The 19659-nt window shown below is 38.3% G+C and overlaps 1 protein-coding gene across 7 annotated transcripts in view; it reads left to right on the top strand.

The window, feature by feature from the left end:
- kcnt1b (potassium sodium-activated channel subfamily T member 1b) overlaps positions 1–19659 on the top strand; it is a 192768-nt gene that overhangs the window by 71322 nt on the left and 101787 nt on the right. For 5 of the 7 annotated variants that reach the window (XM_054730240.2, XM_054730241.2, XM_054730243.2 and 2 more), the window contains 2 exons: positions 753–815; positions 1048–1092. In XM_054730240.2, the coding sequence (XP_054586215.1) occupies positions 753–815; positions 1048–1092 (108 nt within the window). The remainder of the gene's footprint in view (positions 1–752; positions 816–1047; positions 1093–19659) is intronic. The other 2 variants (XM_054730247.2, XM_054730242.2) reach the window with 1 other exon arrangement.

Raw genomic sequence — 19659 nt, 5'->3', positions numbered from 1 at the left:
AAATACCAGTTTAGTCTGAAGAACACAGCTTTTGTTGTTGTTGTCATGTTTTCTTTTCCTTTGCTCTTCGTCTGCTTTTAAACTGCAGATGTTCCAAATCAACCGTGGATATAAAAATAAAACCCAGCTTATAATAATTTAGCCTCTGATAATCCCCGCAGCTAACAACTAGTTAGTAAAAGTAGATGTGTGTGTGTGTGTGTGTGCGTGCGTGCGTGTGTGTGTGTGTGTGTGCGCGTGTGTGTGTGTGTTGGCTCTACCCAACCAACTAAATAATTCTGCTCTGAGATCAGCTGTGTGTCTAAAAGCTCCAATCTGCTGCAGCCACCTCATTTCCTCAGAGCCATGCTGACTTTTCATCATGAACTCATGATCCTCCAGAAGATCCCGTCTTCTGCTATCGGCCTCATTAACCCCACGTGTCATAACGTGCACACGTCCCTGTCCCAGTCACATGATTCATGCATGAGGATGCAGGAGCACACAGCTGCACTTTCTGCTTCTCACCCTGAAGCTAAATCAGAATCAGTCCAGATGCGTTGCACCTACACCAACCTCACGTTCAGGTCCTGGGTTGCAGGTGCGTAATGATCTGGAGGTGATTCTGCGCACACATCATGGCATGGCTTCTGGTTTACTTTCATGTTTTGCTCTCACGTTTAAAAGAAGGTCCAGATGCTTTCACGGGCTGATCGTATTTGTTTCTCTCCCTCTCTTTCTGACTCCTCTGTCTCTCTTCCTTCGGCTTGTAGAGGACGTGTCTAATCTCACTGCGAGCGATGTCATGAATCGAGTAAATCTAGGATATCTGCAAGGTAACCAGAGCACCGTTTATAACTCATTTACAACATGTGAATTGTTCACGCCACCTAGGAATAAAGGAATTCATCCTTTCACCAGCATCCAGAGAGGAGTAACTCATTCATTTCATGTACTGAAAATCAAACGTACCTGCAGCATTTTACATGTTTGGATCTGTGAACAAGCCAAGCTGATGATGATGAACTAAAGGAGGACTATGAAGCTAACAGTGATGCCATTGCTTAGAGTTGCAGGACATTTCAGAGCAGCCAGAGGGGACGAGGCCGTCAGGTTAGCTGGTTGATCACACTTCTTCACTGCATGAGTGTGTGTGTGTGTGTGTGTGTATGGGGGGGGGGGGGGGGGGGGGGAGAGGGTGGGGGGGGGGGTGGCTCAGCAGCCAACCTCTCACTATCTCACTCTCCTATCTGTTTGTCTGGTCTTCGCTGCATTGTGTTCCTGTGAGGTGACGTCCCAAATGGCTCGAGTCCTGCAGGACAGTTTGGCTTAAAGAGTGGAGCGGAGTGCATCTTGTCTGTGGATGGAAGCTTAGACTCCAAATGTCAGCAGATGTGAACGGATCCAGGGTTAAAGAAAGATCCTCTGAAGAGGAAAGCTGCAGCATCTTTCATCTCAAGCTCGTCTGTTTCTGTCTTTCAAAAGCGTTGTACCATGATCACCATGCTTGGGTTGGTTCTGTTGGATATTTAATCACATCTAATTGTATTTTATAAGATTTAAACCCGTTTAATTAGTCAGATTCACAACAAAAATCAAACATTTTTACATGAATTTAAGACGCTGACAGGGCTGGGTTATGGGTTTGCACACCTAACAGATTATAGAGTAAATAAAACTTGATTCTGATCAAAGGAAAGGGGTTGTTCACAAATAAACAAAAACGTTTCTCTTCTTTAATGCAGAAACCAAATCACGCCAAGCCTTTATTTGAGTTTTTTAACCAGTTTTCTTTATTTTTAGCTTCAAGCTCGTCTGGAGGGATGTTCAGTGTTGTGAGCAGAATAGACTTTTAGTAAAATAAACACAATTATAAATAATATGTTGGTGCTTTTCATGCAGGCAACAGACACCTAATGGTTGAAGTCACACCTGAGTAATGATGACACGTTTAGCTCGTGGAAAATAAAAATCCTGCTCAGTTTAACAGAAGGAAAACGTAGAGATTGCAGATTTAAACCTTTTTAAAGAATCGTTTCTTCCACGCAAAGTTCAAAATAGTTTACAAGTTCACACGATTTAAGTAGAGAAACCAGGAAGTTGTGTTTGCATGGCAGTGGAGGCTCATCGGTGCAGACCGGGTTTTAAATGGTTGGCCATGGTATAATCCATATTAAGACACGGATCATTCAGTAAAAGGATAATCCAGTGTGGATTAGAGGAGAAAGATGAACGTCTAAGCAGCACGTGGACTTGTCTTCCACTCTCACACTCCCGATGTGTTCTGCTTCACTCCGTTTGGTTCGACTCGTTCTGCCTAGTCCAGTCTGACAGGTGCTGGAGCATGTCCTCTGTTTGTGTGGCACTTTCTGTGGGGGGGCGGGGAGGCTGAGTGTCGTCCGTTGGCATGGCAACCTGCAGCCCGATACCAGCCTGCTGGTCCAGTGTGGAATGCGCAGGAATTTAAAAGGAGGAAAACGTAAACGAGGAATGTGGCGGAGGAGTATTTGCTGCGTAGCTGCGGATGCTGTCTGCATGCTGGCTCGGTTCTGAAGCTGCGCATGGTGGTTCTGCTGGTTCCGTTCCAGTCCGCAGGAAGCATGTGGGCCTCCACCTTGTTCCTCAGAGCTGCCTGTCAGTAATGGTTAGCCCTTCTCTCTTTTCCACCCCGCCTGGCTTTGTAAAGGGCCACAAGCAGGTGGGTCGCCATGGAGACGCGCACCCTCCTTTCCCTTCCTCCGTCCATCACAAAGTAGGAGCAAACTGAAGAGAGCACGCACCACCAGCAGACAGAAACAGCCACATACTGACTTCCTGTGCACGAGGAACTAGAAACTATTTAATGGTTGTTAGAAATGCTTGCAGGAGCCAGAAGGACTAAAGTGATGAACAAATAAAGACTGAATATTTAGAATAAATGAGACATTTGCTGCCTTTAGAACTATTTTATTGCTATTTGGATTACCCTGATCAGGATTTTCTAAATATTAATGTTATTTCTTATTAATCTTTATTATTAGAACATTTTATAACTTGAAGCAAGACGTAATTCACTGGCTCAAATAAGAGCTTACTGTTTTACCAGTACTATTACCTGTACTATTACCAGTACCATTACCAGTACCATTACCTGTACCATTACCAGTACCATTACCAGTACTATTACCAGTGCTATTACCAATGCTATTACCAGTACTATTACCAGTACCATTACAGTATTATTACCAGTACTATTACAGTACCAATACCAGTACCATTACCAGTACCATTACAGTACCATTACCAGTACCATTACCTGTACCATTACCAGTACCATTACCAGTACCATTACCAGTACTATTACCAGTACTATTACAGTACCATTACCAGTACCATTACAGTACTATTACCAGTACCATTACCAGTGCTATTACCAGTACTATTACCAGTACCATTACCAGTACCATTACCAGTACTAGTACCATTACCAGTACATTACAGTACTATTACCAGTACCATTACCAGTACTATTACAGTACCATTACCAGTACTAGTACCATTACCAGTACTATTAGAAGTACTATTACCAGTGCTATTACCAGTACTATTACCAGTACCATTACAGTACTATTACCAGTACCATTACAGTACCATTACCAGTACTAGTACCATTACCAGTACTATTAGCAGTACTACTACCAGTATCATTACCAGTACTATTACCAGCACTATTACAGTACAATTACCAGTACTATTACCAGCACTATTACCAGTACTAGTACCAGTACCATTAGCAGTACTATTACCAATGCTATTAAAAGTACCATTACAGTACTATTACCAGTACCATTACCAGTACTATTACCAGTACTATTAACTGTACTATTACCAGTACTATTGTCAGTACCATTACCAGTACTATTACCAGCACTATTACCAGTACCATTACCAGTACAATTACCAGTACTAGTACCAGTACCATTAGCAGTACTATTACCAATGCTATTAAAAGTACCATTACAGTACTATTACCAGTACCATTACCAGTACTATTACCAGTACTATTAACTGTACTATTACCAGTACTATTATCAGTACCATTACCAGTACTATTACCTGTACTATTACCAGTACCATTACCAGTACTATTACCAGTACCATTACCAGGACCATTACCAGTACTATTACCAGTACTATTACAGTACCATTACCAGTACTAGACAAATCAAGACAAGATGGAAGTTCTCATCTTTGGACCAGAAATCCAGAAAAGGAAATTGCTTAGCCAATCGCCTGACCTTAATGGCATTACATTAATCTCCGAGAACAAGGTAAGGAACCTTGGTGTTATCTTTGACCAGGACATGTCATTCAAATCCCAGGTTTCACAAGTTTGTCGGATTTCCTTTTTCCACCTTCGGAATATTGCTAAGATTAGAAGCATACTTTCCAGGAGTGATGCTGAAAAACTAGTTCATGCATTTATTACATCAAGACTGGATTACTGTAATCCATTACTCTCAGGAAGTCCACAGAATGTAGTTAAAAGTCTTCAGCTTGTCCAAAATGCTGCAGCTAGAGTTCTGATGAGAATTAAAAAGAGAGATCATATCTCTCCTGTCTTAGCTTCCCTACATTGGCTACCTGTTAAATTCAGAATAGATTTTAAGATCCGTCTTCTCACATATAAAGCTCTTAATAATCAAGCTCCATCATACATCAGTGATCTGATTGTTCCATACGTTCCTAACCGAGCACTTCGCTCTCAGACTGGAGGTCTACTGGTGGTTCCAAGAATATCTAAAATTAGGATGGGAGGCAGATCTTTTAGTTATCAGGCTCCTCTCCTGTGGAACCAGCTCCCAGCTTTAGTCCGTGAGGCAGACACCTTGTCTACTTTTAAGAATAGGCTTAAAACATTTTTATTTGATAGGGCCTATAGTTAAAATCTGATGTTAGCCTAAATCTGGACAAGAGGGGGAGTAGAGGGAGGTGGAGTGTACAGTCGGTAAAGACGGCTCTCCCTTGCCCTGCCTCCAACATGCCTCCATCTAAATAGGATAGGTTATCCAGAGTTAACTCTGTAGTTATGCTGCTATAGGCTTAGACTGCTGGAGGATACACTGACCACTTTTCACACTCTACTGCTTTCTTCTACAATCTGCTCTTTAACTGTATTATTTCCTGCTATTTCAGCTGTTAACTTTATTTTCTCTCTAAGTGTTTTTCTCCCCAGAAGAAGCTACAACGATGTTCTGCTGAGCTGTGGTGGCCTCATGGAGGGGGCCATCGACTAGCACACTGCTGCTAACCACTAAAACATTCTCCCTCTCCTGATAATAACTTTTTGTTTTCATTGATTTTTGATGTGCTACTACTAGTTTATCCGTTTAATTATAGATCCACTAGGATAAATACAAGTTTATCTTTCACCAAATACAATATTTACTAAGACATCACAATATAACTATAGACGCATTACTTGTCTTTGTGTGTGTGTCTGTGTGTGTGTGTGTGTGTGCGTGTGAGTGCGTGCGTGCGTGCGTGCGTGCGTGCGTGCGTGTGTGTGTGTGTGTGTGTGTGTGTGTGTGTGTGTGTGTGTGTGTGTGTGTGTGTGTCTGCTCGGTCTTCTCGATCCCCAGTGAGTCGTGGAGAATGGCTGCTTATACTGAGCCAGGATTCTCTGGAGGTTTCTTCCTGATTAAAGGGAGTTTTCCTCTCCACTGTCGCTGCATGCTTGCTTAGTATGAGGATTGCTGTATAGTCACTGACACTAGTCAGTGACTTGATGCAATTTGCTGGGTTCCTTATATAGGAAACATTATTTCTGATTGGCTTAATGAACTGTGAATTGGAATGTTTATTATGTGAAGTGCCTTGACACGACTCTTGTCGTGATTTGGCGCAATTTAAATAAACTTGAATTGAATTGAGTACTAGTACCATTACCAGTACCATTACCAGTACTATTAGCAGTACTATTACCAGTACCATTACCAGTACTATTACCAGTACCATTACCAGTACTATTACCAGTACCATTACCAGTGCCATTACAGTACCATTACCAGTACTAGTACCATTACCAGTACTGTTAGCAGTACTATTACCAGTACTATTAGCAGTACTATTACCAATACTATTACCAGTACCATTACCAGTACTAGTACCAGTACCATTACCAGTACCATTACCAGTACTATTAGTAGTACTATTACCAGTACCATTACCAGTACTATTACCAGTACTATTACCAGCACTATTACAGTACAATTACCAGTACCATTACCAGTACTATTACCAGCACTATTACCAGTACCAGTACCAGTACCATTGTCAGTACTAGTACCATTACCAGTACTATTAGCATTACTATTACCAGTACTATTACCAGTACCATTACCAGTACCATCACCAGTACGATTACCAGTGCTATTACCAGTGCTATTACCAGTACCATTACCAGTACCATTACAGTACTATTACCAGTACTATTACCTGTACTATTACCAGTACTATTACCAGTGCTATTACCAGTACCATTAAAAGTACCATTACCAGTACCATTACCAGTACTATTACCAGTACCATTACCAGTGCCATTACAGTACCATTACCAGTACTAGTACCATTACCAGTACTATTAGCAGTACTATTACCAGGACTATTAGCAGTACTATTACCAGTACTATTACCAGTACCATTACCAGTACTAGTACCAGTACCATTACCAGTACTATTACCAGTACATTACCAGTACTATTAGCAGTACTATTAGTAGTACTATTACCAGTACCATTACCAGTACTATTACCAGTACTATTACCAGCACTATTACAGTACAATTACCAGTACCATTACCAGTAATATTACCAGCACTATCACCAGTACCATTACCAGTACCAGTACCATTGTCAGTACTAGTACCATTACCAGTACTATTAGCATTACTATTACCAGTACTATTACCAGTACCATTACCAGTACCATCACCAGTACTATTACCAGTGCTATTACCAGTACTATTACCAGTACTATTACCTGTACTATTACCACTACTATTACCAGTACTATTACCAGTACTATTACCAGTACCATAACAAGTACTATTACCAGTACCATTACCAGTACTATTACAGTACCATTACCAGTACTAGTACCATTACCATTACCAGTACTATTAGCAGTACTATTACCAGTACCATTACCAGTACTATTACCAGTACCAATACCAGTACCATTACAGTACTATTACCAGTACCTTTACCAGTACTATTACCAGTACTATTATCAGTACCATTACCAGTACTAGTACCAGTACATTACCAGTACCATTACCAGTACTGTTAGCAGTACTATTAGCAGTACTATTACCAGTACCATTACCAGTACTATTACCAGTAGTATTACAGTACCATTACCAGTGCTATTACCAGTACTATTACCAGTACCATTACAGTACTATTACCAGTACCATTACAGTACCAGTACCAGTACTATTACATTACCATTACCAGTACTAGTACCATTACCAGTACCATTACAGTACTATTAGCAGTACTATTACCAGTACCATTACCAGTACTGTTACCAGTGCTAATACCAGTACTATTACCAGTACCATTACAGTACTATTACCAGTACCATTACCAGTACCATTACCAGTTCCATTACAGTACCATTACCAGTACTAGTACCATTACCAGTACCATTACCAGTACTATTAGTAGTACTAGTACCATTACCAGTACCATTACCAGTACTATTAGCAGTACTATTGCCAGTACTATTAACAGTACTATTACCAGTACCATTACCAGTACTATTACCAGCACTATTACCACCACTATTACCAGTACCATTACCAGTACCATTACAGTACGATTACCAGTGCTATTACCAGTACTATTACCAGTATCATTACCAGTACCATTACAGTACTATTACAGTACTATTACCTGTACTGTTACCAGTACCATTACCAGTACTATTACATGTACTATTACCAGTACTATTACCAGTACCATTACAGTACAATTACAGTACCATTACCAGTTCTATTACCAGTACTATTACAGTACCATTACCAGTACTAGTACCATTACCAGTACCAGTACCAGTCTATTAGCAGTACTCTTACCAGTAACATTACCAGTACTATTAACAGTACCATTACCAGTACCATTACAGTACTATTACCAGTACCATTACCAGTACTAATAGCAGTACTATTACCAGTACTATTACCAGTACCGTTACCAGTACTATTACCAGTACTATTACCAGTACTAGTACCAGTACCATTACCAGCACCATTACCAGTACTATTAGCAGTACTATTACCAGTACTATTAGCAGTACTATTAGCAGTACTATTACCAGTACTATTAGCAGTACTATTACCAGTACTATTACCAGTACCAGTACTACTACCAGTACTATTACAGTACCATTACCAGTACCATTACCAGTACTATTAGCAGTACTATTACCAGTACCATTACCAGTACTATTACCAGTGCTAATACCAGTACTTTTACCAGTACCATTACAGTACTATTAGCAGTACCATTACCAGTACTATTACAGTACCATTACCAGTACTAGTACCATTACCAGTACATTACAGTACTATTAGCAGTACTATTACCAGTACAATTACCAGTACTATTACCAGCGCTATTACTAGTACTATTACAGTACTATTACCAGTACCATTACCAGTACCATTACAGTACCATTACCAGTACTATTAGCAGTACTATTACCAGTACTATTACCAGTACCGCTACCAGTACTATTACCAGTACCATTACCAGTACTTGTACCAGTACCATTACCAGTACCATTACCAGTACTATTAGCAGTACTATTACCTGTAGCATTACCAGTACTATTACCAGCACAATTACCAGTACCATTACCGGTACTAGTACCAGTACCATTAGCAGTACTAATACCAGTACTATTACCAGTACCATTACCAGTACTATTACAGTGCTATTACCAGTACCATTAAAGTACTATTACCAGTACCATTACCAGTACTATTACCAGTACATTTACCAGTACTATTACCAGTACAAATTACCAGTACTAGTACCATTACCAGTACTATTACCAGCACTATTACAGTACTATTAACAGTACTATTACCAGTACCATTACCAGTACTATTACCAGTACTATTACCAGCACTATTACAGTACAATTACGAGTACAATTACCAGTACTATTACCAGCACTATTACCAGTACCATTACCAGTACCAGTACCATTGTCAGTACTAGTACCATTACCAGTACTATTAGCATTACTATTACGAGTACTATTACCAGTACCATTACCAGTACCATTACAGTACTATTACCAGTACTATTACCAGTACTATTACCTGTACTATTACCAGTACCAATACCAGTACTATTACAACTATTATTACAAGTACTATTACCAGTACTATTACCAGTACCATTACAGTACTATTACCAGTACTAGTACATTACCATTACCAGTACTATTAGCAGTACTATTACCAGTACCATTACCAGTACTATTACCAGTACTATTACCAGTTCCATTACCAGTACCATTACAGTACTATTACCAGTACCTTTACCAGTACTATTACCAGTACTATTACCAGTACCATTACCAGTACTAGTACCAGTACCATTACCAGTACCATTACCAGTACTGTTAGCAGTACTATTAGCAGTATTATTACCAGTACCATTACCAGTACTATTACCAGTAGTATTACAGTACCATTAACAGTACCATTACCAGTACTATTACCAGTACCATTACCAGTACTATTACCAGTGCTATTACCAGTACTATTACCAGTACCATTACAGTACTAGTACCATTACCAGTACCATTACAGTACTATTAGCAGTACTATTACCAGTACCATTACCAGTACTGTTACCAGTACTATTAGCAGTGCTCTTACCAGTACTATTACCAGTACCATTACAGTACTATTACCAGTACCATTACCAGTTCCATTACTGTACCATTACCAGTACTAGTACCATTACCAGTACCATTACCAGTACTATTACCAGTACTATTACCAGTACTATTACCAGTACGGTTACCAGTACTAGTACCAGTACCATTACCAGTACTATTAGCAGTACTATTAGCAGCACTATTACCAGTACCATTACCAGTACCATTACAGTACTATTACCAGTGCTATTACAGTACCATTACCAGTACTAGTACCTTTAGCAGTACTATTACCAGTACTATTACCAGTACCATTACCAGTACCAGTACCATTACCAGTACTATTAGCAGTACTATTACAGTACCATTACCAGTATTATTACCAGTACTATTACCAGTGCTAATACCAGTACTTTTACCAGTACCATTACCAGTACCATTACAGTACTATTAGCAGTACCATTACCAGTACTATTACAGTACAGTTACCAGTACTAGTACCATTACCAGTACATGACAGTACTATTAGCAGTACTATTACCAGTACAATTACCAGTACTATTACCAGCGCTATTACTAGTACTATTACAGAACTATTACCAGTACCATTACCAGTACCATTACAGTACCATTACCAGTACTATTAGCAGTACTATTGCCAGTACTATTTCCAGTACCGCTACCAGTACTATTACCAGTACCATTACCAGTACTAGGACCAGTACCATTACCAGTACCATTACCAGTACTATTAGCAGTACTATTACCTGTAGCATTACCAGTACTATTACCAGCACAATTACCAGTACCATTACCGGTACTAGTACCAGTACTATTAGCAGTACTATTACCAGTACCATTACCAGTACCATTACAGTACTATTACCAGTACCATCACCAGTACCATTACCAGTACTATTACCAGTGCTATTACCAGTACTATTACCTGTACCATTACCAATACTAATACCAGAACTATTACCAATACTAGTACCAGTACCATTAACAGTACTATTAGCAGTACTATTACCAGTACTATTACCCGTACTATTACCAGTACCATTACCAGCACTATTACCAGTACAATTACCAGTACCATTACCAGTACTATTACCAGTACTATTAGCAGTACTATTAGCAGTACTATTACCAGTACTATTACCAGCACTATTACCAGTGCCATTACCAGTACCATTACCAGTACCATTACCAGTACTATTACCAGTGCTATTACCAGTACTATTACCAGTACCATTACAAGTACCATTACTAGTACTATTACCATTACCATTACCAGTATCATTACAGTACTATTACCAGTACCATTACCAGTACTATTACCAGTACTGTTACAGTACCATTACCAGTACTAGTACCATTACCAGTACCATTACCAGTGCTATTACCAGTACTTTTACCTGTACTATTACCAGTACTATAACCAGTACCATTACCAGTACCATTACTGTACTACTACCAGTACATTACCAGTACTATTACCAGTACTATTACAGTACCATTACCAGTACTAGTACCATTACTAGTACTATTAGCAGTACTATTACCAGTACTATTACAACTACTATTACCAGTACTATTACCAGTACCGTTACCAGTACTATTACCAGTACTATTATCAGTACCATTACCAGTACTATTACCAGTACTAGTACCAGTACCATTACCAGTACTATTAGCAGTACTATTACCAGTACTATTACCAGTACTATTACCAGTACTATTACCAGCACTATTACAGTACAACTACCAGTATCATTACCAGTACTATTACCAGCACTATTACCAGTACCGTTACCAGTACTATTAGCAGTACTATTACCAGTACCATTACCAGTAGTATTAGCAGTACTATTACCTGTACTATTACCAGTACTATTACCAGTACCATTACAGTACTATTACCAGTACTATTACAGTACCATTACCAGTACTAGTACCATTACCAGTACCATTACCAGTGCTATTACCAGTACTATTACCAGTACCATTACCAGTACTAGTACTATTAGCAGTACTATTACCAGTACTATTACCAGTACTGTTACCAGTATTATTACCAGTTCTATTACCAGTACTATTACCAGTACCATTACCAGTACCATTACAGTACCATTACCATTACCAGTACTATTAGCAGTACTATTACCACTACTATTACCAGCACTATTACCAGTACCATTACCAGTACTATTACCAGTACTATTAGCAGTACTATTAGCAGTACTATTACCAGTACTATTACCAGCACTATTACCAGTGCCATAACCAGTACCATTACCAGTACCATTACCAGTACTATTACCAGTGCTATTACCAGTACTATTACCAGTACCATTACCAGTACCATTACTAGTACTATTACCATTACCACTACCAGTATCATTACAGTACTATTACCAGTACCATTACCAGTACTATTACCAGTACTGTTACAGTACCATTACCAGTACTAGTACCATTACCAGTACCATTACCAGTGCTATTACCAGTACTTTTACCTGTACTATTACCAGTACTATTACCAGTACCATTACCAGTACCATTACTGTACTACTACCAGTACATTACCAGTACTATTACCAGTACTATTACAGTACCATTACCAGTACTAGTACCATTACCAGTACTATTAGCAGTACTATTACCAGTACTATTACAACTACTATTACCAGTACTATTACCAGTACCGTTACCAGTACTATTACCAGTACTATTATCAGTACCATTACCAGTACTATTACCAGTACTAGTACCAGTACCATTACCAGTACTATTAGCAGTACTATTACAGTACTATTACCAGTACTATTACCAGTACTATTACCAGCACTATTACAGTACAACTACCAGTATCATTACCAGTACTATTACCAGCACTATTACCAGTACCGTTACCAGTACTATTAGCAGTACTATTACCAGTACCATTACCAGTAGTATTAGCAGTACTATTACCTGTACTATTACCAGTACCATTACAGTACTATTACCAGTACTATTACAGTACCATTACCAGTACTAGTACCATTTCCAGTACCATTACCAGTGCTATTACCAGTACTATTACCAGTACCATTACCAGTACTAGTACTATTAGCAGTACTATTACCAGTACTATTACCAGTACTGTTACCAGTATTATTACCAGTTCTATTACCAGTACTATTACCAGTACCATTACCAGTACCATTACAGTACCATTACCATTACCAGTACTATTAGCAGTACTATTACCACTACTATTACCAGTACTGTTACCAGTACTATTACCAGTACTATTACCAGTACCATTACCAGTACTATTAGCAGTACTATTACCAGTACTATTACCAGTACCATTACAGTACTATTACCAGTACCATTACCAGTACTATTACCAGTACTGTTACAGTACCATTACCAGTACTAGGACCATTACCAGTACCATTACCAGTACTATTACCAGTACTATTACCAGTACCATTACCAGTACTAGTACCATTACCAGTACTATTAGCAGTACTATTGCCAGTATTATTACCAGTACCATTACCAGTACTAGTACCAGTACCATTACCAGTACTATTAGCAGTACTATTACCAGTACCATTACCAGCACTATTACCAGTACTATTACCAGTACCATTACCAGTACTATTAGCATTACTATTAGCAGTACTATTACCAGTACCATTACCAGCACTATTACCAGTACCATTACCAGTACTATTATCAGTGCTATTACCAGTACTATTTCCAGTACCATTACCAGTACCATTACCAGTGCTATTACCAGTACCATTACCAGTACCATTACCAGTAATATTATCAGTACCATTATCAGTACCATTACAGTACTATTACCTGTACTATTACCAGTACTATTACCTGTACTATTACCAGTACATTACCTGTACTGTTACCAGAACTATTACCTGTACTATTACCAGTACTATTACCAGTACCATTACCAGTACCATTACAGTACTGCTACCAGTACCATTACCAGTACTATTACCAGTACTATTACAGTACCATTACCAGTACTAGTACCATTACCAGTACTATTAGCAGTACTATTACCAGTACCATTACCAGTACTATTACCAGTGCTATTACCAGTACTATTACCAGTACCATCACCAGTACTATTACCAGTACCATTACCAGTACTAGTACCATTACCAGTACCATTAGCAGTACTATTACAAGTACTATTAGCAGTACTATTACCTGTACCGTTACCAGTACTATTACCAGTACTAGTACCAGTACCATTACCAGTACTATTAGCAGTACTATTACCAGTACTATTACCAGTACTAGTACCAGCACTATTACAGTACACTTACCAGTACCATTACCAGTACTATTACCAGCACTATTACCAGCACCATTACCAGTACCATTACCAGTAACATTACCAGAACTAGTACCAGTACCATTAGCAGTAATATTACCAGTTCTATTACCAGTACAATTACCAGTACTATTACCAGTACTATTACCAGTCCTATTACCAGTACCATTACATTACTATTACCTGTACTATTACCAGTTCTATTACCAGTACCATTACATTACTATTACCAGTACCATTACCAGTACCAGTACCAGTACTAGCACCATTACCAGTACCATTACCAGTACTAGTACCATTACCAGTACTATTACAAGTACTATTAGCAGTACTTTTACCAGTACTATTACCAGTACCATTACAGTACTATTACCTGTACTATTACCAGTCCCATTACCAATACGATTACCTGTACTATTACCAGTACCATTACTAGTACATTACAGTACTATTACCAGTACCATTACCAGTACTATTACAGTACCATTACCAGTACTAGTACCAGTACTATTACCAGTACCATTACCAGTACTATTACCTGTATTATTACCAGTACCATTACTAGTACATTACAGTACTATTACCAGTACCATTACCAGTACTATTACAGTACCATTACCAGTACTAGTACCAGTACTATTACCAGTACCATTACAGTACTATTACCTGTACTATTACCAGTACTATTACCAGTCCCATTACCAGTACTATTACCTGTACTATTACCAGTACCATTACTAGTACATTACAGTACTATTACCAGTACCAGTACCAGTACTATTACAGTACCATTACCAGTACTATTACCAGTACTATTACCAGTACCATTACCAGTGCTATTACCAGTGCTATTACCAGTAACATTACAGTACCATTACCAGTACTATTAGCAGTACTATTACCAGTACTGTTACCAGTACTATTAGCAGTACTATTACCAGTACCATTACCAGTACTATTAGCAGTACTATTACCAGTACCATTACCAGTACTAGTACCATTACCAGTACCATTACCAGTACTATTAGCAGTACCATTACCAGTACCGTTACCAGTACTATCACCAGTACTATTACCAGTACCATTACCAGTACTATTAGCAGTACTATTACCAGTACTACTACCAGCACTATTACAGTACTATTACCAGTACCATTACCAGTACTATTACCAGCACTAGTACCAGCACTATTACCAGTACCTTTACCACTACTATTAGCAGTACTATTACCAGTACTATTACCAGTACCATTTCAGTACTATTACCAGTACTATTACCAGTGCTATTACCAGTACCATTACAGTACTATTTCCAGTACCATTACTATTACCAGTCCCATTACTAGTACCATTACCAGTACTATTAGCAGTACTATTACCAGTACCATTACCAGTACCATTACCAGTACTAGTACCAGTACTATTAGCAGTACTATTACCAGTACCATTTCAGTACTAGTACCAGTACTACTAGTGGTACTATTACCAGTACTATTACCAGTACCATTACAGTACTATTACCTGTACTATTACCAGTACTATTACCAGTCCCATTACCAGTACTATTACCTGTACTATTACCAGTACCATTACTAGTACATTACAGTACTATTACCAGTACCATTACCAGTACTATTACAGTACCATTACCAGTACTATTACCAGTACCATTACCAGTGCTATTACCAGTGCTATTACCAGTAACATTACAGTTCCATTACCAGTACTATTAGCAGTACTATTACCAGTACTGTTACCAGTACTATTAGCAGTACTATTACCAGTACCATTACCAGTACTAGTACCAGTTCCATTACCAGTACCATTACCAGTACTGTTAGCAGTACTATTAGCAGTACTATTACCAGTACCATTACCAGTACATTACAGTACTATTACCAGTACTATTACCTGTACTATTACCAGTATTATTACCTGTACTATTACCAGTACTATTACCAGTACCATTACCAGTACCATTACAGTACTACTACCAGTACCATTACCAGTGCTATTACCAGTACCATTACCAGTACTAGTACCATTACCAGTACTATTAGCAGTACTATAACGAGTACTATTACCAGTACCATTAACAGCACTATTACCAGTACTATTACCAGTACCATTACCAGTGCTTTTACCAGTACCATTACCAGTACTATTACCAGTACCATTACAGTACTATTACCAGTACTATTACCAGCACCATTACAGTACTATTACCAGTACTATTACCCTTACTATTACAAGTACTATTACCAATACCATTACCAGTACTATTACCAGTACTATTACATGTACTATTACCTGTACTATTACCAGTGCTATTACCAGTACTATTACCAGTACTATTAGCAGTACTTTTACCAGTACTATTACCAGTACTATTACCAGTACCATTACCAGTACTATTACCAGTGCTGTTACCAGTACTATTAGCAGTACTATAATGAGTACTATTACCAGTACCATTAACAGCACTATTACCAGTACTATTACCAGTACCATTACCAGTACTATTATCAGTGCTATTACCAGTACTATTTCCAGTACCATTACCAGTACCATTACCAGTGCTATTACCAGTACCATTACCAGTACTATTACCAGTACCATTAACAGTACCATTACAGTACTTTTACCAGTACTATTACCAGTACTATTACCAGTACTATTACCAGTACCATTACCAGTACTATTACCAGTACCATTACCAGTACCAGTACTATTACGAGTACCATTACCAGTACCATTACCAGTACTATTACCAGTACCATTACCAGTACCATTACAGTACTATTACCTGTACTATTACCAGTACTATTACCAGTACCATTACCAATACTATTACCTGTACTATTACCAGTACCATTACTAGTACATTACAGTACTATTACCAGTACCATTACCAGTACTATTACAGTACCATTACCAGTACTAGTACCAGTACTATTACCAGTACCATTACCAGTGCTATTACCTGTACTATTACCAGTCCCATTACCAGTACTATTACCTGTACTATTACCATTACCATTACTAGTACATTACAGTACTATTACCAGTACCATTTCCAGTACTATTACAGTACCATTACCAGTACTAGTACCAGTACTATTACCAGTACCATTACAGTACTATTACCTGTACTATTACCAGTACTATTACCAGTCCCATTACCAGTACTATTACCTGTACTATTACCAGTACCATTACTAGTACATTACAGTACTATTACCAGTACCATTACCAGTACTATTACAGTACCATTACCAGTACTATTACCAGTACTATTACCAGTACCATTACCAGTGCTATTACCAGTAACATTACAGTACCATTACCAGTACTATTAGCAGTACTATTACCAGTACTGTTACCAGTACTATTAGCAATACTATTACCAGTACCATTACCAGTACTATTAGCAGTACTATTACCAGTACCATTACCAGTACTAGTACCATTACCAGTACCATTACCAGTACTATTAGCAGTACCATTACCAGTACCGTTACCAGTACTATCACCAGTACTATTACCAGTACCATTACCAGTACTATTAGCAGTACTATTACCAGTACTACTACCAGCACTATTACAGTACTATTACCAGTGCCATTACCAGTACTATTACCAGCACTAGTACCAGCACTATTACCAGTACCATTACCAGTACTATTAGCAGTACTATTACCAGTACTATTACCAGTACCATTTCAGTACTATTACCAGTACTATTACCAGTACCATTACAGTACTACTACCAGTACCATTACTATTACCAGTCCCATTACTAGTACCATTACAGTACTATTAGCAGTACTATTACCAGTACAATTACCAGTACCATTACCAGTACTAGTACCAGTACTATTAGCAGTACTATTACCAGTACCATTTCAGTACTAGTACCAGTACTATTAGCGGTACTATTACCAGTTCTATTACCAGTACCATTACAGTACTATTACCTGTACTATTACCAGTACTATTACCAGTCCCATTACCAGTACTATTACCTGTACTATTACCAGTACCATTACTAGTACATTACAGTACTATTACCACTACCATTACCAGTACTATTAAAGTACCATTACCAGTACTATTACCAGTACTATTACCAGTGCCATTACCAGTGCTATTACCAGTGCTATTACCAGTAACATTACAGTACCATTACCAGTACTATTAGCAGTACTATTACCAGTACTGTTACCAGTACTATTAGCAGTACTATTACCAGTACCATTACCATTACTAGTACAAGTTCCATTACCAGTACCATTACCAGTACTGTTAGCAGTACTATTAGCAGTACTATTACCAGTACCATTACCAGTACCATTACAGTACTATTACCTGTACTATTACCAGTATTATTACCTGTACTATTACCAGTACTATTACCAGTACCATTACCAGTACCATTACAGTACTACTACCAGTACCATTACCAGTACTATTACCAGTACCATTAACAGTACTAGTACCATTACCAGTACTATTAGCAGTACTATAACGAGTACTATTACCAGTACCATTAACAGCACTATTACCAGTACTATTACCAGTACCATTACCAGTGCTATTACCAGTACTATTACCAGTACCATTACAGTACTATTACCAGTACTATTACCAGTACCATTACAGTACTATTACCAGTACTGTTACCCTTACTATTACAAGTACTATTACCAATACCATTACCAGTACTATTACCAGTACTATTACATGTACTATTACCTGTACTATTACCAGTGCTATTACCAGTACTATTACCAGTACTATTAGCAGTACTTTTACCAGTCCTATTACCAGTACTATTACCAGTACCATTACCAGTACTATTACCAGTGCTGTTACCAGTACTATTAGCAGTACTATAACGAGTATTATTACCAGTACCATTAACAGCACTATTACCAGTACTATTACCAGTACCATTACCAGTACTATTATCAGTGCTATTACCAGTACTATTTCCAGTACCATTACCAGTACCATTACCAGTGCTATTACCAGTACCATTACCAGTACTATTACCAGTACCATTAACAGTACTATTACCAGTACTTTTACCAGTACTATTACCAGTACTATTACCAGTACCATTACCAGTACTATTACCAGTACCATTACCAGTACCAGTACTATTACGAGTACCATTACCAGTACCATTACCAGTACTATTACCAGTACCATTACCAGTACTGTTACCAGTACTATTAGCAATACTATTACCAGTACCATTACCAGTACTATTAGCAGTACTATTACCAGTACCATTACCAGTACTAGTACCATTACCAGTACCATTACCAGTACTATTAGCAGTACCATTACCAGTACTATCACCAGTACTATTAGCA

The sequence above is a fragment of the Nothobranchius furzeri genome, chromosome 10, assembly GCF_043380555.1.
Source record: "Nothobranchius furzeri strain GRZ-AD chromosome 10, NfurGRZ-RIMD1, whole genome shotgun sequence".
Taxonomy (NCBI): domain Eukaryota; kingdom Metazoa; phylum Chordata; class Actinopteri; order Cyprinodontiformes; family Nothobranchiidae; genus Nothobranchius; species Nothobranchius furzeri.
The sequence above is the reverse complement of the archived record's forward strand: the minus strand, read 5'-3'. Positions and strand labels throughout refer to the sequence as shown.